Source organism: Electrona antarctica (genome assembly GCF_951216825.1).
Source record: "Electrona antarctica genome assembly, chromosome: 11".
In the NCBI taxonomy this organism is placed as follows: Eukaryota; Metazoa; Chordata; class Actinopteri; order Myctophiformes; family Myctophidae; genus Electrona; species Electrona antarctica.
Genome location: NC_136792.1, coordinates 27622083 through 27645349, shown reverse-complemented (window position 1 = coordinate 27645349; position 23267 = coordinate 27622083). Strand labels below are relative to the sequence as shown.

The following is a 23267-nucleotide window of genomic DNA, read 5'->3' as shown; positions in this document are numbered from 1 at the left end:
ACTCACTAAAAGACGATGGCAACCTTTAATTTATGTAAGATTCATCAATTAAACCAAATGTCACAAAATAAATATTTGCCAGGATTTCTATTTAATTTTTTTTTCATGAATGCTCCGCAGGTTTTTAATCTTCTAAAACAAGCCTATAACATATAGGCTGTGTAGAAGACCTATTCTTTCTACAATTACCTTTTCATGCGACTTGACTATTATAGCATATAGGCCAGGCCTATATGACTGACAGCTTCCAACCTATTATTTAAACGATGTTCTCCTGCAGATGTGACGATTTGCGTGCTGCTTCTGGCGCTGCTGAGCTGGAGGACGTCCGCAGGGCCGGTCCCACACCGCCAGCCCAGTCCATTAAGCCTGGACTGTTCCTCCTCATGTTCATCATCACTCTCCAGAACGCTTCTACAACATATCAGTGAGCTCGTGAAGGACGTGAGTACATTTTGAATTCGTGTATTAGGCTAGTCTCTCTGTCTGCCTGCGGCAAGTAGGCTAATTTCAATCCAATTTCATAGATGCCTATCTTTGTAACCTCAACCCTAAAAAAAGTGACCCTTTTCATGAACCCCCCCCCCCCCCACACACACACACACACACACACACACACACACACACACACACACACACACACACACACACACACACACGCACGCACGCACAAATAGTTTTTGCTAAATCCATTCGTATCATCTGTGTTGCAGGACAAATATGAAGGCGAGGAGTGTACAGTGTTGGATGACAGCATGATGAAATCTCAGACAGTACAAACCTGCGCACCCATCATTCCACAGGTTGGCCTACATTAATACACTGCTATAGTTATTTTATTTGTTTATTTGTTTTTAACTGGAATTGTTTTCAATTAGAAAAAAGTGCTGGATTTAGGTTGTTCCACTCATTTAGCCTACAGTATAGAACCAAACATGCTCCATGACATGTATATGCTTTTGAGAAGCCAGTCCCTTATTCATATCACTGGCCTCCAAATAAATAAAAAATCAAATAAAACCTTTATTTATACTATTAATTTCATCCTCTAGAATTCAGCTTGCACATCACAAAGGAATTCACCATTCAATGAGGTAAGTTATACATTTATATATAAATTCCACTTTTTCTAATTTAAAGCTTTACAGACTAATCAGATTTGCTCTTTGCTGATAAGTTCATCACTCTTGTTTGTCACACAGAGTGAATGTCTGGGGAATATCATGAAGGACTTGTCCTACTATCATTCTGCTATCAAGACCTACATCCATGCCCAGTCAGCACATCCAACATACACTCTGACTTCAGCACCAAACAACCCAATACTACGTGCCACAATGGAAACAATAAGGAATCTAAAGGTGTGGTGTGTGTGTGTGTGTGTGTGTATGTGAGTGCAGTTGTGTGTGTGTGTGTGTGTGTGTGTACATGGTAGTTCGTTGTTTGAATCGAACAAGGCAACTATCCTTGTTTCCATTTCTCACTTAAGAGAGTGAGGTAGTATTAAAGACAGAAACAGTGAAAATGTACTGGGAAATAACAGCCTCTGTTGCCTTAACATTTCTTTTCCTCGGTTTGCACAGAACTGTTGCCAGGCTCCAGATGAAGGGAATAATTCTTCACAGGTATATATTTTTTATATATTTCTTCATTTTGTCCATTCCCCATTTAACACAGTTATATATCTACACGACCAAACTAGAGATAAAGGGAGATCAAAACCACAATGGGCACTCAAAATCCTTGTGTTGATGAAAGATTGTAGATTAACAGCATCTGCTTGGTCACTTGGTCAGTGCCATTACATCACTGAATTAAATTAACGTGAAACAACACAACGCGTCACATTGCATATTTTGAAAAACGAGATAATTTAGATGAGTGACACTGTTGTGCAACAAAGATTCAAGAGCCTTCATGTTGTGTATTTCCGTTGTTTTTAGGTGAGCCTTGTGTCCGAGATGTGGACCACTACATCTACCTTTGACAACAAGGTGCAGATGTGTAAGGTGATGAAAGCCTTCCGTAGCCGTGCCATCACCATCAGCAGAGCTTTGGGATACATCTCCTCTGGAGACCACAAGAAGTAGATTCTCTTCATCCTCTTTACCATCGACCACCACTATTCTCATCTTTAACATCACCTATAACAAAGACGTCTACATATTTGACTTATTCACTACGATTGTTTACAACTCATTTACTAGTCGTGAACTACACTAGACAAAACACTTGTTTATGAGCAGCTACTGAACCTATAGCTCCAGCCCAGCTTATGAGGCTGATGTTAGAATATCTTTCTAGTAATGTATTCCACAATTTTGGGGGAATATATATATTTATTTATTTATTTGAATGTGATGGTATTTATTATTTGTCTATTTATAATAAAGTATTTATTGCAATTTAATGTTGTTGCAGTGTCCATGTCCCTGAAAAATCTAAAAAGTTAGACATGACTGATAGAAGCTAGTAATATACAGTAACCTGGCGAATGTTTTTAGATGAGGTCACAAATGTGTCTTTTTTTTTTCTTCTTCTTTTTTATACCCAGACTTCCCAGAGTCCTTTCAGGGGCTCAAATAAGGAATGTGACAAATTTGATACAAACAAGTGCACAATGTTTATGGAAGTATTTAGAACATTATTTCATTGGTTGTTCTGACATGAAAGGAGAGAGGAGATCCGCACACCGTTTTAAAAGCTCCCAAAATAATCTATTGACAACAGAGCGGACAGAAAAATAATTTCATGTTCTGACATGAAACTCACTTCTGAATTTGACATAAAAATACATTTATATCGTAGTTTTGTCATGAAATATAACAGAAAACATAATTGAAGGTAACTTCTGGGATGTTGGGAACCCATCTGCAAAACAAAGGGAAAACAGCACCCTCAACAGTCTTTCTCGAGAGACTAGCTGAAATGAAATGATTACTATATTTACCCAGGGTATCTGGGCTAAGCTCAAGAACTTGTTTCCAGCCAGGCCCTGCTCATAGAACACATTTCATCGTAGTGGTTCAATGCCTTGTTCAAGGGCACTTCAGCGGTGGTAATTTTAACGTGTCGGACCGCTGATTCGAACTGGCGACCTTCCGGTATCAAGATCGCTCCGCAATCCGGTCGGCCACCGTTGCCACCGCTACACTCTAAGACACAGCTACAATAACGTTCAGTCATGTGTATAAAATGTCCATTGCCTCTTTTTGAGCAGCTTATATTTTGTGTAAAATTAATTAAGTAATCTCTGTTCACAAACAGAGTTGTCTTTCCTGATTAGGGGGACAGTAGGAATGTATCAGAATTCATCAAGTTTTTCAGAAATAAATCCAACCAGATCTACAGGTTGGGTATTGTCAAGTAACCATACAAAACAACATAAACAACATTTAAACATACAAAATACAAATGAAAAAGAAATGTAAAAAAGAAAACATTACAAAAACAGGTAGATATGTACAAAAGAAATGTATAAAAAGCGAAATATCCAGTCATTTAGTGGTCATTCCTGATTGGATACTAAACCTCCCTCCCCCTTTACAGTTTCAGTGCAGCACCTTAATTTACATCTGTAACTGGCTACATGATTAGCTACCTAACATATTGATAACCTACCTTTATAGGTTAAATACGTGATTAGCTACCTAACATATTGATAACCTACCTTTATAGGTTAAATACGTGATTAGCTACCTAACATATTGATAACCTACCTTTATAGGTTATATACGTGATTAGCTACCGAACATATCGATGACCTACCTTTAGGTTGGCCATACATGATTATTAGCTACCAAACATCTTGATGTTCAGGCCACCGCCACTCCTGATAATGCTTAGCATCCATGGCTTGGTAAACAATGAACATGGTAAACTTGAATTCATTACACGTACAGTATGTACAGTAGGGCAAAGCCTGAACAATACATTCCCATTGAAGTACCATTCAATAATAAAGGAATACAAGTAAAGCTTTGGAGAAATACAGGTCATTTCTCTAGCTGACTTGAGCTCACCCTACTGACATCCAGTCAGTGTAATGTGGTCTTAGCATCGGCCAGCCCATGTTAAGACAAATGTGTCTTTTTTTTTTCTTCTTCTTTTTTATACCCAGACTTCCCAGAGTCCTTTCAGGGGCTCAAATAAGGAATGTGACAAATTTGATACAAACAAGTGCACAATGTTTATGGAAGTATTTAGAACATTATTTCATTGGTTGTTCTGACATGAAAGGAGAGAGGAGATCCGCACACCGTTTTAAAAGCTCCCAAAATAATCTATTGACAACAGAGCGGACAGAAAAATAATTTCATGTTCTGACATGAAACTCACTTCTGAATTTGACATAAAAATACATTTATATCGTAGTTTTGTCATGAAATATAACAGAAAACATAATTGAAGGTAACTTCTGGGATGTTGGGAACCCATCTGCAAAACAAAGGGAAAACAGCACCCTCAACAGTCTTTCTCGAGAGACTAGCTGAAATGAAATGATTACTATATTTACCCAGGGTATCTGGGCTAAGCTCAAGAACTTGTTTCCAGCCAGGCCCTGCTCATAGAACACATTTCATCGTAGTGGTTCAATGCCTTGTTCAAGGGCACTTCAGCGGTGGTAATTTTAACGTGTCGGACCGCTGATTCGAACTGGCGACCTTCCGGTATCAAGATCGCTCCGCAATCCGGTCGGCCACCGTTGCCACCGCTACACTCTAAGACACAGCTACAATAACGTTCAGTCATGTGTATAAAATGTCCATTGCCTCTTTTTGAGCAGCTTATATTTTGTGTAAAATTAATTAAGTAATCTCTGTTCACAAACAGAGTTGTCTTTCCTGATTAGGGGGACAGTAGGAATGTATCAGAATTCATCAAGTTTTTCAGAAATAAATCCAACCAGATCTACAGGTTGGGTATTGTCAAGTAACCATACAAAACAACATAAACAACATTTAAACATACAAAATACAAATGAAAAAGAAATGTAAAAAAGAAAACATTACAAAAACAGGTAGATATGTACAAAAGAAATGTATAAAAAGCGAAATATCCAGTCATTTAGTGGTCATTCCTGATTGGATACTAAACCTCCCTCCCCCTTTACAGTTTCAGTGCAGCACCTTAATTTACATCTGTAACTGGCTACATGATTAGCTACCTAACATATTGATAACCTACCTTTATAGGTTAAATACGTGATTAGCTACCTAACATATTGATAACCTACCTTTATAGGTTAAATACGTGATTAGCTACCTAACATATTGATAACCTACCTTTATAGGTTATATACGTGATTAGCTACCGAACATATCGATGACCTACCTTTAGGTTGGCCATACATGATTATTAGCTACCAAACATCTTGATGTTCAGGCCACCGCCACTCCTGATAATGCTTAGCATCCATGGCTTGGTAAACAATGAACATGGTAAACTTGAATTCATTACACGTACAGTATGTACAGTAGGGCAAAGCCTGAACAATACATTCCCATTGAAGTACCATTCAATAATAAAGGAATACAAGTAAAGCTTTGGAGAAATACAGGTCATTTCTCTAGCTGACTTGAGCTCACCCTACTGACATCCAGTCAGTGTAATGTGGTCTTAGCATCGGCCAGCCCATGTTAAGACCGCCACAAAACATTTCACATGGCGTTTCAGTGTATCAGGGTGAGCCCTCAATGACAAGCCACGCTGTTATTTCCTGAGTCATTCATTCTTCTTGACCATGAAACTCGTATGCATCTCATTTGTCCATCATGTCTGAGGATAGAGACAGAGAGAAAGTATTCACTTATTAGTTCATTCATTAGTGTCATTATGTTATATTAGTCGGTGCTTCTCAAACGTCTTGCATTTGAACAGAACCCCCACCCCCCATCAGACAGGGACCCCCATACAAGATCTGGGTTGTTAAAAATGTAGATTTATTTCAAGTTAATAAGTTGTTAAACTGATGTTGATGCTACATTAACAAATCTGTCTGAGGACCCCCCCGGAACCCCTGGGGTTGTTCCCCAGACCCCACTTTGAGAAGCACTGGCCCATGTAGCTCTGTAACTGTGTGTATCATCATCATACCCAGGATGTCATGGACCTCGTTAGGCAGGTCGTCCAGTTCATTTAGACTGTCCCGCAGGTTGGACACGGTGGCTTGTCCAGTCTGCCTGCGGCTCTTCCACATGACCAGCATCCTGTGCTTCTGCATGGTGACGTCCTTCTCGGCCGCCTGGATGTCGTCCAGCTCAGTGGAGCTCAGGTCCAGGAAGATGGCCACCTGCTTCCACTCCTTCCCCAGCAGCTTGGCCACCTGCAGCAGCTGCTTCTCCGAGATATCCCCCTGGCATCTCTGGGCTGCTTGCAATCCGTCTGGAAAAGGAATATGCACAGAAATACACAGAAATATGCACACACAAACACGCACGCACGCACACACACACACACACACACACACACACACACACACACACACACACACACACACACACACACACACACACACACACACACACACACACACACACACACACACACACACACACACACACACACACACACACACACGCACACACACACACACACACACACACACACACACACACACACACACACACACGTAACTTGTAATATATGTAAAATAAAAACTATAATTATGTCGTAGAAGCAAGATCTTAGAACTTGATGCAGGATGTTATAGTGACACCAGAGGTGGGAAATCACCTGACTCATCTAGCCATCGAGGTCTTTTGTTGTGAAATTCTTCCTCTGATGTGCTGCTGCTCCGTTTCCTGCCTGTAAGACAGGTGGAGAGATAGTCACACTGTGCTGCTGCAATGCTCAAAAGCCTGGCAGCATTGTAGGAAAATAACAAGTTGAGATTAAGTCTTTAAATATGCTGGAACACAACAACAAAGACATTATTAATATGCCATGGTATACTTACTGTCTGACGTTTTCTTTGGATTTTTAACAGTCCTGTCCACACAGTCGCCTGACAAAACCACAAAATACAGGAAGTGTCATCACACTGAAATACACACAATCACGCATGTGTACACTGTACACGGACATTAGGAGAGCATACAAATGGAACCAAACAGACCTGAATGGACCCTTTTGGTTCCATTCATGCTCTTCCGTGTTAAATTAACACAAAGGCTTTGACTGTGTACCTTCTCTAATGGTTGCAGACCACACGGTCTGGTCAGTGTCTGTCTCTATAAGAGACAAGTTGAAGGGAGGTGGTTGCTCAAAGAACGCCTCAAAGTAACCTTTCACTGGTACAACAGCCAGGGGGGTAAAGTCCAAGTGCTGCAGAGAAACACATAAACAAACCGCTTTGCCTTTAACTCTGGCATTTACACATAAATACTATGTATCATAATTATTATCTGCTTTATTTCGGTCATGAGCCACATACAAATATGATATTTGATTTCATAAGTTAAAAACAAAAACAAAGAAATACAAGCCACTTTAATCAAGTTTTAATAACACAAACAAACAAACAAATAAATACTGTACACATGTTCATAGCATGCCGTTTTTCTCGATTTTTGAGGTTTTGAGAGAAAGATCAAAATCGAGAAAAAACGACATACTATAGTTCATGGTTTCGGACGGAAGGCTATAGCATGTCGTTTTTCTCGATTTTGGAGGTTTTGAGAGAAAGATGAAAATCGAGAAAAACAACATAGTATAGTTCATGGTTTCGGACGGAAGGCTATAGCAGGTCGTTTTTCTCGATTTTTTAGGTTTTGAGAGAAAGATGAAAATCGAGAAAAAACGACATACTATACTTCATGGTTTCGGACGGAAGGCAGTGTTTCATTAGTGTTTCATTAGTGTTTCATTAGTGTTCATTAGTGTTCATTAGTGTTTCATTAGTGTTCATTAGTGTTCATTAGTGTTTCATTAGTGTTTCATTAGTGTTCATTAGTGTTTCATTAGTGTTCATTAGTGTTTCATTAGTGTTCATTAGTGTTCATTAGTGTTCATTAGTGTTTCATTAGTGTTTCATTAGTGTTCATTAGTGTTTCATTAGTGTTCATTAGTGTTCATTAGTGTTTCATTAGTGTTCATTACTGTTCATTAGTGTTTCATTAGTGTTTCATTAGTGTTCATTAGTGTTTCATTAGTGTTACATTAGTGTTCATTAGTGTTCATTAGTGTTTAATTAGAGTTCATTAGTGTTTCATTAGTGTTTCATTAGTGTTCATTAGTGTTTCATTAGTGTTTCATTAGTGTTCATTAGTGTTCATTAGTGTTCATTATTGTTTCATTAGTGTTCATTAGTGTTTCATTAGTGTTTCATTAGTGTTCATTAGTGTTTCATTAGTGTTCATTAGTGTTCATTAGTGTTTCGTTAGTGTTTCATTAGTGTTTCATTAGTGTTCATTAGTGTTTCATTAGTGTTCATTAGTGTTCATTATTGTTTAATTAGTGTTCATTAGTGTTCATTAGTGTTCATTAGTGTTTCATTAGTGTTTCATTAGTGTTCATTAGTGTTTCATTAGTGTTCATTAGTGTTTCATTAGTGTTCATTAGTGTTCATTAGTGTTTCATTAGTGTTTATTAGTGTTTCATTAGTGTTCATTAGTGTTTCATTAGTGTTCATTAGTGTTCATTAGTGTTTCATTAGTGTTCATTAGTGTTTCATTAGTGTTCATTAGTGTTCATTAGTGTTCATTAGTGTTCATTAGTGTTTCATTAGTGTTCATTAGTGTTTCATTAGTGTTCATTAGTGTTTCATTAGTGTTCATTAGTGTTACCATGAATGTTGTTTTTCTCGATTTTTGAGGTTTTGAGAGAAAGATGAAAATCGAGAAAAAACGACATACTATAATTCATGGTTTCGGACGGAAGGCTATAGCATGTCGTTTTTCTCGATTTTTGAGGTTTTGAGAGAAAGATGAAAATCGAGAAAAAACGACATACTATAGTTCATGGTTTCGGACGGCATACTATAGCATGCCGTTTTTCATCATTTTTGAGGATTTGAAAAAAAGACGAAAATCACTCGAGACAATGGACAATGGTCTCGGAGTGATTTTCGTCTTTTTTCAAACCCTCGTTTTTCATCATTTTTGACCATGGGCTGTAGCCCATCTCAGACGGCATACTATAAGCATGCCGTTTTTCATCATTTTTGAGGATTGGAAAAAAAGACGAAAATCACTCCGAGACCATGGTCTCGGAGTGCCTTTCGCTTTTGTGATATTCATCTTTTTTTTTAAATCCTCCGAAATCGGGAAAAACGACATGCTATAGTTCATGGTTTCGGACGGAAGGCTATAGCATGTAGTTTTTATCATTTTTTGAGGTTCTCTCTCTCTCTCTCTCTCTCTTCCAATCCCCCCCTGGTGTACACTGTAGCATTCACACAAACACACCTCAGGTTTGATCTCCCCGTCTGGCTCACTCATGAGATGGTACCTCCTCCCATTCAGCTTGCAGGTGGGAGGCTTCTCGATCTTCATGTAACGCCTGTTGGAGCCGCACACAGCCTTGCGGATGTCCTGAAACACACCAGGTGGACAAGGTGGAGAAGGAAGAATGGAAGAGGAAGGAGGTGAGAGATGGATGGATACAGGCATACTAATGTATCAATACAAACAGCTTTTGTCAGGGTGGTAAGACTGAACGTGTCTCTGAAAAAAAAGGCGATACATTGATACAGAACACTTTTTCAGTGAGTGAAAAATGGTGTGTCAAGTAAAGTTTTTTATCAGAATACGCGTCTTTGTGCACACACACACAGATACACATGTGTGTGCGTGCAAGAAGCATGAGTGCCACTATGTTTTTCATTTAGTAACTTTACTAACTACTTTCAAACAAATTCTCAAATTCACAAATACAACACTAGACAGGCTACTCACCCCTCACCTTTTTAGGTAATACTAATAATGTAAATCCTTATATGCCAACTATGATAATCAAGTATTTCAATCATGTTCCAGACCTCTTTATTTAATTTTTTATATTATTCTTCAATCATGTTATTAGTAAATGATATGTATCTTGTTTACAAATCATGTTTTAAATGTTTTTATTGTGTTGTACATGGGCCGAAGCCTCCTCCTGGCACTTCCCTTTTTATATTGTGTGTATTATTTTGTATTGTTTTTAAATTGTGCTAAATCAAATCAAATCAAATCAAGTGACAGTAGCACATAATTTGGTTCCACAAAATAATTGCAATTGATTCACTGGGTGAATGAGGTATTTTGTATAAAAGAGCAGAACCTTTGCACACGTAAGTACCTGACAGGTGCGTCGGGGAGGACCATAAGCAGACTATCGTAGAAAATAGGACTCCAGTTCAAGGTCTAATTCACTTGCAACTAAAAAACATTATTCATTCGGAACAAAAAGGTTGTGGTACAAAGACCTTCATCACTTAGGGTATCTGATCACACACGCACGCGCACGCGCACGCGCACGCGCACGCACACGCACACGCACACACACACACACACACACACACACACACACACACACACACACACACACACACACACACACACACACACACGCACATCTTCTGACCTCGTCATCAGTCTATCCTCTCCTCACCTTGATATCAGAGGAGTTGTTGGTGGCCAGATAGATGCGGAAGCTGAAGCTGTTGTTGTTGTTGCTGCTGCTGCTCTCCCGGTCCTTGTAGATGAGCACCAGTCCATGATGAGGAACATCATGGACGACCTCGGCCTGACTCGTCCTGAAGATGGGACCAACAGGTGACAGGGAGGACACGTGCCACTTCACATGGCTACCTGAGTGGTCCACCGTTGGTTCAATGGCTGGACGGTTGTGCTTGATGTGCAGGACGCTGAAAGTCATTTCTGTGTCTGGCTCTGTGTGGAGGAAAGGTTCGATACTTAAGATGTGCATAATAACTACGTTGTGTATGTATGTACAGTATGTACATACATCTACATTCATTGTTTACACAAACGTTTATATTATGTATTTATTTATCTCTTTGCCATATCGTATTGGTGTTTTATCGCCATTACATGTTTCCTGCGGGGACTACGGATGAAAGTTAGCATTCTTGCTAAATCTGATGTCTGTGTTCATTAATATGCTCTGTCTTGTGAAAATAAACAAATGTAGTAACGAGCAGAAGTGTCCCCAGTAGATAAACATGACAGTAACCTGGTGTAACACCACATCACAGTGCAAGGTGTCCAAACATCTACAATACATGCTCTATTATTGGAAAGGTTGGATGTTCATAGTAATATCGCAGCGGCCAGGATGATGCACCATGAGGCCATGATGGCCTGGCCATCATCTGTATTCATGACACATGAACATGTAACTGAACATGGAAGATGGGGAAAGCCAGCCTATGTTCTCACCTGCCAGGCACAATGAGTGGGGGAATTGGATGGACTTGAGGACGGACGCATCTTTTTTCACCGTGTCAACATTGAAGATGGGTCCGGCGAACTTCCAGGAGTCTGTGAGGAACGTGCCAAACTTGGACCAGGACAGGACCGAGTACTGCAGCTGAACCTGCTCTGATACCTCGAACACCAGGCCTGTGACCGAACACTCGTATGTTCCCTCTCCTTCAAGCTGTACCCTGATACACACACAGCCAGGCATAATCAAAGACACATAAAGCCATACCACATCAGTGGGCAGATAGACACAAGATGTTGACACTCACAGTAAGAGTTGTTGACGTCCTTTAGAGATCCTCCTGGGAGTTACCAGCTCATTGCCATGGCTCTATACAACAAACAAAACAAACAGCTCATCATTGAGAGTTATCTGGAATAGCTGTGCATAGCTGTACAAGAATTATGTTCAAAATTTGAAAATACCAATAAAAAAGTACAAAAGAATTATCAAGAGAGATGGACCATGACAATATCGGGTGTGGGACACTAACCTGCGGTATGGCTTTGCATCTTTCACAACATGGTTTGACATACATCTCATCTGTTAAGAAAACAAAACAACAGTTAGCCATGCAAGAAAACATCTCCATGTATCTCCATGTACCTCCCAACCATCTGAAGTGTACAATCATCCCAGTTGAACCTGTTCGTGATTAGACATACCTATGCCTTTGGAGCCCGCTGGTCCGGGGGGTCCGGCAGTTGATTCTGTAGGGCAAAAGAAGAGTTGAAACAAACATGGGGTCAAAACCATTAGAGGCCCTTGTCCACTGCATCACACTGTTAATAAAGTGTTCCAACTGCATTTCCATTTGATCAGTTTGGCTCTGTTTGGAGCGGAATCGTGCCCAGGCGCCACAGCTCAGCATAACCATACTCAGCCAATCTAGGTCCTGCGGTGGGAAAAGCACTTTGAAATTCGACACGAAATACACATCTGACTCAGAATATTAATACTGTCAGACAGTTGAGGAGAATAGGGCTGCAACTAACGACTATTTTCATAATCGATTCATCGGCCGATAATTTAAATGATTAATCGGATTATGACACTTATTTAGCTATCAGAAAGAAAGAGAAGCTAGAGAAAAAAACAGACAAGAACTCGGCAGGTGCTAATCTCATGCCCTCATTATCAGCCCAGCTGTATACGCAACTGGGCTCCCCATAAGGGTCACAATGACCTCGGCGGTCGACTTCTAGAGATCTCAACTCAGCCAACGTGAGTGACTCATGAGGCCTGAAACACAGACGGAACACAGAATGCTCGTTCGATATGTGTATGTATCAAACACCATCAAACAAATGTTTGCTCGTTTTTTTTTAATGGCCGACACAATGCTTTTCCAATGGGAATCACATGGTTTGACCTAGCTCTGGTCCATAGCTCTAATGCGTTGCATTTAGAGCTATGTTACTCTCAACTTCCGCCGCTCGCATGAATGCAGACCAGCCTCTCCTCTTTAGCGTAAAGAAAAAGAACGTTTTTGCTACTCACCAAAAAGTCCAGTTTATACGTGTGGTGGGGGGCTCAGAGTGCGTCCACTAAGGAAGGTAGGCTTTCTAATGACACAACCCGCCTTTGTTTTGGTGAGTAGCAAAAACGTTATTTTTATTTACGCTAAAGAGGAGAGGCTGGTCTGCATTCATGCGAGCGGCGGAAGTTGAGAGTAACATAGCTCCAAATGAAACACATTAGAGCTATGGACCAGAGCTAGGTTTGACCAAACATTTTTGTTTGATGGGGGGGAGGGGCAGAACACCATCAAACAGAACACTATCAAACACAAATGTTTGGTCAAACCATGTGACTCCCATTGGAAAAGCATTCTGGCGGCCATTAAAAAAAACGACCAAATATTTGTTTGATGGTGTTTGATACGTGTGTATGATGAATTCCTGTTCTGTCTATAGAAGTGTCTATTTGTACGTCTCTAAATGTTTTGATGATTTGAACATGGTGGACCCTGTTGGAAACAAGTGTAATGCTTAATTGGGTCGTCCACTCACAGTTAACAGCCTTTGTATTGAGTTTGTGCTTGAAATGTACTGTAATTCTGCAAACTGTTAATAAATTCTTCAATCAATCAATCAATCAATGAGGCCTGAGAACAACCAGCTTGGCTGGCGGGGGGACTCTGTCCAATTCTCAGAAGCAGCCTTGGCTCGAGCAATATTCCAGTTAACTTAGCAAATCAGCAGCCTACCATACGGCTGCACTGCCCATGCCACAGTTGATAATGACTGGCTGCAGAATGATTGGCTGCAGAGGAGCAATTCCTCTGTTAACAAACTAACCAGTCATGTTCCCGAAGATAACAGTAGTCTCAACAATATGATAAACAGTGCTGCTGAAGGAAGAGCTACTGAAAATCTCTGGAACAGACTGCTTGTAAACTGGGGAATTTCTAAATTCAAATCCCAAGGCGATGGCTTGGCTTTATCTTTATCTTAAGTTTTCTTGTCTGGCGTCTCTGGAGCAGAATTCCAGTGTTATCCCTTTGTATGCTGCCTCTGGCAAATATAGATAAAAAAATATATATTGTACTTTTTCCTCAGAATTGCATGGGGCATGCCCCTGTAAACCTCCACCCGTCACACCCTTGCTAGGTTTTGACTTAGTCTTGTTAATTTGTGCGAAGCCTTTCACTCACCTTTACTGGAACCCTCAACATGATGTTCCCCGGGCTCTGCAAAGAATATCAAAGAGATATAGTCCTTTCTAGGTGCACTGAGATTCAACTTTAGAGCGATTATGATTATTAGTGTTACTTCCTACCTCTGTCTTCATCCTTCTCAGCACAGACTTCTGCTGAGACCCACGAAAGGAGAAATGAAAATGTAGGGAGACATAGTTAGGAGATCAGAGGCAGCCTAGATGCTTGCAGTAATAAAGGGATATGAATCAGCATCTCTCACCAGGGCACTCATCCTCCTCTTCATCGCCTTCTTCATCCTCCTCTTCCTCTGAGCTTTCCTCTGTGGATGTGCCTGTGTTCTCTTATTCATTAAATGGGACAGGAAGGAAAACAAATTAATTTCAAACTGCAGAGAGAGAAAATGAATTAATCCTTTTAAACACAATAAATATATATATTTGTATGAATTCATAATTTATCCAGACGCGTAGTCGTAAGCATCTGAATGAGTTGTTGTTGAGTGTGTAAAATATATTTCTACATACCTGAGCCACTGTTGTCACTTTCAGTCAGGGCATCTGTAATAACATACAATTAACTAATTAGTATTTGTTATGATATGAGAGCTGAGAAGTCAATTATTCACAAATTGCCTGCTTTTTCTTTCACTTCCATTCATCTGCGGCTTTGATGGAAAGCCTATAGCTATTTATTTTTTATTTTTTCTATTGATGATCATTATACATAAGTACCTCGAACAGGTGCATCCACTTCTACAGGTTAAACAGATTTAACTGAATTTAAACAAAGTCAGGTCTTATGGTAGCCTGGCTCCTGAATCGCTACCATTAAAAATATATGTCAAACGAAATGAGTGTCAGGCTAGTCTTATGGTAGAGACATGACTAATCCATCTAAACCAGTTGTCTGTGAAGACTTCAACTTGACCTCTAAAGCTGAATGTAATTATCTCCATAATAAATACTATAGATTAAATCAATCAATTCATTTATAGTTGGTATATTTGTAAGCCTCTTTTTTGGATGCCACCAGCAATACCCTCAGTAAATACTGATCCTGCTTTGCAAATTGAGGTCCTTCCAGATCTGCAAGATACAGGAATGTCAACACCAAAAACTGCTTCCAGGACACTGTGGACACTTCCCTAAAATGGAACCACAGAAGGGCAACTCCAGAAAACATGAAAATGGTTTGCCAATGTTTCCCCACAAGTCTCCAACAGTCTGACTGGTACGAGTAATGTCTTTTCTGAGTGCAAAAGAAACGACTCACATTTTTCCAGCTGAATTCTAGCCTATAGCTATTTCATAGTTTCACTGTACTCATTCACCAAGGAAAGAGCAGTAACATGGCTGGATGGGACCTGCCAACCTAATGCACATTCTCAGAAATGTATTAGTAGTATTAACAATAGCGTTGTTGCTGTCTGTAAATGCACTTGACTTGCCACATGCCTTTATCAGTGAATTGTCTAATTTACCACTATATAATGTAATAATAATGTACGCAGGTCTGTGTCCTGATATATTGCAACCTACTATAGTCTTGCTAAATAAAATGTCAATCCATCTCTTATTTAAATTTGACCAAATTATTTGTCACAGGGCAGCCCAGAGCTCATGCCCTATAGAGACTAACAGAGACAATGCACAACTGCTTCTAAACAAATCATCACTGGCCAGCTTGGAAGTGACTGTTTGGTTGTGTTGCATGTGTTTTATCTGTACATCTGAATGCATTCCTGATTGAACTCGGAAATCAATTGAATTTGTTCAATTGATTGTTGGTCACCTATCTCTCCTCTACAGGGCTGGCAATCCTCCTGTTGAGATTGGGACGTGCTGCCAAATACTGTAGAGGAGGGGTGTTTGTTCCTGTTTTAACTGTGGTTTTGAGGGGCGCTAGCTGAGTGGTTAATAGGGCACGTACCACATGGGTTGAGGGGCGCTAGCTGAGTGGTTAATAGGGCACGTACCACATGGGTTCTAACTCCCCAGTTTGAGGGGCGCTAGCTGAGTGGTTAATAGGGCACGTACCACATGGGTTCTAACTCCCCAGTTTGAGGGGCGTTAGCTGAGTGGTTAATAGGGCACGTACCACATGGGTTCTAACTCCCCAGTTTGAGGGGCGCTAGCTGAGTGGTTAATAGGGCACGTACCACATGGGTTCTAACTCCCCAGTTTGAAAGGCGCTAGCTGAGTGGTTAATAGGGCACGTACCACATGGGTTCTAACTCCCCAGTTTGATTCTCCACTTGCCGGAACATTTGCTGCATGTAACTCCCCTATGCTCTCTCCACTGTCAATATCAAATAAAAGCAAATATAACTTTATAAAAGAATAATTTACAGTATCTGTACAAAGTTGTAGACATTAAGACAGCAATAGGTTTTTAATCGGTAACCTCTGCAGCAGTTGAAGTGCTATATAAAGCAGTCTCCAGTAAGTGCAGTGAGTGCATTAACATTGTGGTGCATTTATATAGATTGAATGCGGTGAAGTTGACTCTTATTTTGTGCCCGTCAGTAGTATAGTGAGCGTCTGTGGACGAGGCCATCTGGCAGAAAGCCAGTCTGGCTAATGGAAGGAGACTATCTTCTCTGGGCTACAGACTTTTATCTCCGACCAACAATGGGGCACGTCCATCCCTGCTCCGCTCTCAGCACCTTCCTCATCAATCTCTCTCCTCCACATGTGTCTGCTTCACCTCTCTCTGCACCCCTCGCTCTCCTTTCTCTCTGCTTGTCCTCACACGCCTCCTGTACTCGCCTATGTCTCTCACTGGCTGCCTGTCTAGAACAGTACCCTTTCCACTAGTAGAATCCTATCATTCAGCTAACAACAAAAAAGTAGAACACGTACGCGCGCACGCGCGCACGCACGCACACACGCACACACACACACACACACACACACACACACACACACACACACACACTTTTATCTGTCTAAGATAAAGTATTTTTGTGGTTGTTGACTGCCATCTACTGGTCGACAAAGCATATGGCACAACCAAAAGCTGAAGCCTAGTGGAAGGGATGAACCACAACATAAATGTATTAATTGCATGAACTAGGCCTACAGAACTCTGGAACTCAAAGACAAATATGAGGTAAGATAGAGATGTGGGAAATATCAAACACATAATGTGGAGAGTCCTAGGGTCTCAAAAAGTGAATGAGGAGAGGGAGCGCTGTACACTGGAAAATAATAGTTTGAATGTCTTTTAATATGCCTATTTTTACAACTTGTGTTTAGGCAAATCTTACAAACTTTAGAGTGCAAAACTCAAGTAAGTTGTATGTTCCTAAACAAAAGTTAATCAGCTAAACCATTGCTGATGCTGAGTATTAAGGCTGCACCATATGAGAAAATCATGCGATATTTGATAATGTTGTTGAATACCTCACTAATGATATGTATATAAGTACAAAAAGATTACAGCATATAGTTTTAATGTCTTTTTGCTTCCGGCTGGCTCAGCAGCATCCGGACGGTTGAGCTAACCGGGCCACGATTGTGGGTTTTGAGAGTACGATCATAGTGAGGATGAGAGAGAAATAATCATGATTTCACCATTATCCTGATTATTACACATGTATCTATTCCACAAATGGTGGATGTATAAAATCGCATGAGTGAGGATATCAAAATTAGAAGTTTTATTATATTTTACCCAGAAAATGTCTTGGTTGTTTTTTTAACAGTTGCTGCCTTACAAAATACAAATAATACTGTAGCCAAATAATGCAGTGTCCACACAATACATACATACAGTACAAATAAACAAATGAGAACCCATGCCCTAGGTGGGGTTGGCGAAAGGGCCTTTCTGTGTGGAGTTTGCATGTTCTCCATGTGTCCCCTGGGCCTAGGGTAGGTACCCTCACAAAAAACATGCAGTAATCCTGGTCTCTATCTATAATGCTTCCCTCTGGTCAGCCGGGGTGTCTGATGGAGGGGAAAGGAACTGGTTGGAATAACGTGTTCCTCGGTCGAGAAATGACAGAGTTACCGTGTGGGGGTCCCCGGGGGGTCCCCGGAACATCCAGATCCCCAGGATCTGGATGCCCAGATGAACCAGCCCAGGGGCTGGTTCCGACGAGCCGCCCCGCGTCCGAAACGGTTGAGAAATGACAGAGTTACCGTGTGGGGGTCCCCAGGGGGTCCCTGTACTGTACTGTACTGTACTGTACTGTACTGTACTGTACTGTACTGTACTGTACTGTACTGTACTGTACTGTCACACCCGAAATCATCATATATACAGTTAATATGTGTGTGTGTGTGTGTTAGGCTGCGCAACAGTGACACTTGATTGTGAAAACCAACCAAACTCTATTTTCGTGACCCATCAGACCCAGCCAGCCAACCAGCCAGACAGGGACAGACCCAGGCAGCCAGGCAGAGACACACAAAGCTCCTTAATGAAGTGGTTGCACCACTTATGTTAACAAATAAACATCAATTTAAAAAAAAAAGATCTCTTTGGAAGTAAATAAAAGCTGCATCTTTAACATCTTTAAAAAAGATTTAGAACCGAGTAGAGCGTTTTATTCCCCACAAAATTGCACTGAGCCTCTACCATTAATGAATTAATTGTGACATTTTAAGTCGTGGTTAATAGTAAAACCAGTCCCATCCCTAGAGAGAACTAGAGTACAGACACAGACAGAGAGAATGGCTAACAGGGAAGGAGGAAAGGAAGAAGAAAGTAGTGTTAGACAGACACAGTCACACACTATGCAACCTCAGGCTTCCCATGCAAATTATAGGGAAATTAGAGTATAGGGAAATTAGAGAGGACTAGAGAGTAGAGACAGACAGAAAGTGGGAGGGAATAAAGATGAGATAAAAGAAAGTAGTAAATAACAGCTCAACACAAATGTTGAGAACTGACTAGGGTTGTTAAAGACTACTACGTAGCTGCATCATTCCATAAACAAGTAAGTGTAAGGAATTTGCAAGATGAGAACGAGAGAGAAACAGACAGGCTGACACAAACAAGAGGAAGAGATATTGAGCATGTTAGAAAGTGGCTTACTGTGTTTACCTTTTTGGTCAGAGGCAGGGATTTGTCCATCACTGTTGGGTAAAAGATAAAATATTTCAATGTCTTTGAATTACATCACCAAGAAGTTAAGAACCATCAACACCTTATAGGCTTATATCTGTCGTGAGAATAGCTGTTACAATCAGATCCTGTTAAAAATATATTGTGAATCTAGAAGGGATGTTTATACATTGTCCAACTGCAAGCCCATCTGTATAAAGGAGAGGGTAATGGAAATGCACCATTTCCACCCACAGATACAGACAGGCGTACGCTCATCCAACTGAGGCACAAAAACAGGAAACATGTGCAAGCTGGCCACATCTCATGTTCCTACTTTACTTTCCTGACACCATCTCATCCTGCAGTGTGGAACACTGCCCGCCCCCAACACACACACACACACACACACACACACACACACACACACACACGCACACGCACACGCACACGCACACGCACACGCACACGCACACACACGCACACACACGCACACACACAATGTAATGTTTGAAGAGTGGGCCAAGCCGGACATGAGATGATAGACACTGTTGCGTTGCAATAAAACTGAACTACAGAAACAATCTCTACATGACTGCCTATCAGGTTCAAAGGTCAGCCATCAGTGGTTACTGCAGCTTGAAGTAAGACACGATTGTTTAGCTATTTAAATTTGTTCGTAGATAAATGACCAACCGTGAACAAAATCCCACTTGAAAAATAACGATCCCTGAGGTCGTCAAACAAGTGGTAACAGGTTTGAGGTATGTGTGTAACCAGAAACAATCAAACAAATCTTAAATTCGGGTTCCAACAACACCAGAAGAGCAAGCTCGACACTGGCATGTGTGCAAAACTAGGTCATGTCTTTTTTTCTCAGTTGTAAAAATGCTAAATGAAAGGGGAAAGTACTAGTAGTCTAGACCTGCTGATGCTGCAATGAGAGGTAGATAAGAACTCTTACGTTTTTGGCTATGTATATTTATTGCCCAGTTATTTGGCTTTTGCTAATCATTGATATGCCAGAGAGTGGTTCCATTGTTTTCAAACATCTGGCCAGGAAACACTGTTTATGCTTTATTCAAGGTCAATATATCCCCTCATCTCAACCATAAATCCTCATCTCAACCTTAATGCTGCCCGTTCTATGTTCTCACACTCGATCTCGAGTTTCCCTCCTCTCAATTGCGTCCGTTTCTGCTTCTCTCCAACTACATTATCTCGGTCCTTTTGTACGCCTCTGGTGGAAAGATAAAAGCCACATTTGCATGTTCCACCAACTTCACCATAAATACACAGTGAACAGTTGAAAGTATGAGGGAGGAGATAAGCTACTGCCACTGTAGAACTATCATGGTTGGCCAGTAATACTAACTGCAAAAATAGTGTGTACATGGTTTAAGCTTTAAGGATATGTAGGATTCTAGCACCAGGGCAAATTTGTTGTGTTACTAAATGGTTTCCCAGGCTTCATCTCTGAGAGAACGATATCCAGGCAACAACATGATAGTGTTCCCAAAGGACAATGAGTCACCAGTAGGTACCACCCCTATCACCTGTCCTATTCACATGTCTACCTGCCTTGCTCTTCAACAGCACAACAGATTACTTAGCTCAGCTGTTGGTACGAATGAGCTCAACATAAGGAATATCAACATTATGTTGTTGTGTTCCAATGTTGAATGCATAACTAAGTAGTAAGTACATTTAATTAAATTTAAAGAGGTTCAAAAATGAACCATAGAAAAAGCTTAAATTGCGGAGATTGCCACAATCAGGTTAATAATAACAGATACCATTACCAATCAACACCAATAATGCAGTGGTTTTCAACTCTTTTCATATCGAGGTAATTTAAGTAATGTAGATGTTTAACAATAATTTAACTCTTGAGAGTAATACCTTTTCAAGTTTTATTACATTGGGTATGATGTTTTTGAATGCACCACTTCAGTGATGGACAGATGTGTGACATGCCTTCAATATAATATCGGAGGTATGGGCATTTAGGCTTTTCTGTATTTTGCTGACATTCTCATCAAGGGCATCTACAATGAGTGCAGTAACACTAGGCTACACAATTGAGTTCTAGTCTGGTTTTGGGGAATATTAAGTAAGTATACTATGTTGTGTCAACTTGTGTGCTGCTGCTGGCATAGTGATACTGTACACACAAGTTGTGTGTACAGTATCACTATGCCAGCAGCAGCACACAACTATAGTTCCATGTGACAGAGGGGTCAGAGTTGAACGAGATTCGCTCTATATGGTAGAAATAGGTCAACAATACAAATTATGCTAGTTTTGTGGGTTCATTTATTTCTAATGCATGCCCCCCCCCCCCCCCCCCCCCTAAAGCTACCATATAGCTCAATCACCTCGCGGATTTGTAACTTTGTATGTAATCTTACCACGCTTGGCTTCTATGTGAAAAGCTGCCCTATAGTTCAACATCTCTGCTATAGTAGCCAGGCCTACTACTACCATCCTCTCTGTGAATCAAAGTTATCAAAATATTCCGTTTTCACTGCTGTGAGTCACGCTGTGATCTCTGACTACACCTGCAGTAGGCTACCAACAAAAGTCAGTGGCTGCTTTGTCAGTGGCTGCTCTTGAGGATGGGAAGCATGGTGAGGTATTACTGTTTGAGGTCCATGATCCATCAACTGCCACATGCAGAGCAGGACTATCTATAGGCTTATATAGACCATAAATGTTCACTGCTTTTCGCTGACTGATGCTCATGGTGAAACGCAACCAACAACTGTAGTAACATTGTAGTTCTTCTGTGCTACAATGAGCAAAGCCTACATGTGTTGTGTTGTAAATTAGTAAGGCGTTTAGTGAACACATTGGAACATCAAAGTAACAAACAATGCAACACAAACAAACACCAATCAGCCGCGTATCCTATAGCCCTGGATTTAATTAGAGGTTACGGGGCATGGCGCGAATCGCGATCGTTTCTATTCGGATATCAGTCATAGACAGTTATAGAAAAATAGTATAACGCACGTCTTTTGGCTTGTCATATTTGATATTTCCGTATAACAGAATAATGTACAAATTAATCATAATTTAAAAAGAATCACAAGCACAACAAGACAAGTGCGTGTATTGCATGATTCATCAGATCTTCTTACCTTTCTTCCAGGTGAGAAACTGCTCCATAGTTCTCCATCTCCGCCACCATCCTCTCTTCACACTCTGCGGTCTGTGACCTGTCTGTCCACTTTGTTTGGCATCAAACAATGCATTTCGGTACCAGCTTTGTCCAGGACTTTAACATTTTATATCCTTGTATTACTCTATGGACTATACTACTACTACACTATACGGCTACGGTGTAATCTGAAGTTCTGAACCCTCGTGGCTCACATTCTCTCTTCTTGTTTATTCGGGAGCAGCATTATCCCTTTATCCAGCCGCAAATATTAAAGCTCCTTTATTTTCAGCAAGACATAACTTCCGAAATTCGCAGTTAAACAGTCTTATATTGCGATATTACACACATATAGTTTACACTGCCATTCTCTATTCTAACCATTACGATCGGCGAGCAAAACAGTGAAGCATGTCCCCTTTAAAAGTTACCAAAAACAACAATACAAACGGACTTTTTTGCAGATCGGCGCTACTGCGCATGCGTGAACAACACAGAAGAAGCGAGCGCTGCAGGTGGGCGGGGCTACATCATCCCGCCTTATTTATAACTCTGTAGTACGACAGTGTTGCTCAGTCACCAAAAAAACTGATATACAAACTATCAACGCGTCGCCATGCGAAGCGTTCATATCTTGTAGATCAGTTATTTTTTGGCGAACGACACCCAGTGTGGGACACTGTATACGCTGCACAGTCGCGCGCGCGCGCACACACACACACACACACACACACACACACACACACACACACACACACACACACACACACACACACACACACACTGTACTGTACACCACTACACGCACACGCACACACACACACACGCACACACACACACACACACACACACACACACACACACAATGACAATACCGCCTCACGAGTCACGACACTTCAGCCTTGTGTCCTATCCATAAGAAACAAATATGGAGCATATGTAGCTAAGGCCAGTTACTTC

General features: G+C 40.8%; 1 protein-coding gene across 1 annotated transcript; it reads right to left on the bottom strand.

The window, feature by feature from the left end:
• Window positions 1-5761: 5761 nt before the first annotated feature.
• Window positions 5762-14441, bottom strand: LOC306932083 (uncharacterized protein; the record flags this gene model as incomplete). The annotated part of the gene is made up of 11 exons (XM_079513786.1): window positions 5762-5778; window positions 6097-6384; window positions 6736-6807; window positions 6959-7006; window positions 7188-7326; window positions 9408-9533; window positions 10594-10874; window positions 11385-11611; window positions 11699-11760; window positions 14212-14244; window positions 14352-14441. 11 exons carry the CDS (start codon window positions 14439-14441, stop codon window positions 5762-5764), a joined length of 1383 nt encoding a protein of 460 aa, XP_079369912.1.
• Between the last annotated feature and the right edge of the window lie 8826 nt (window positions 14442-23267).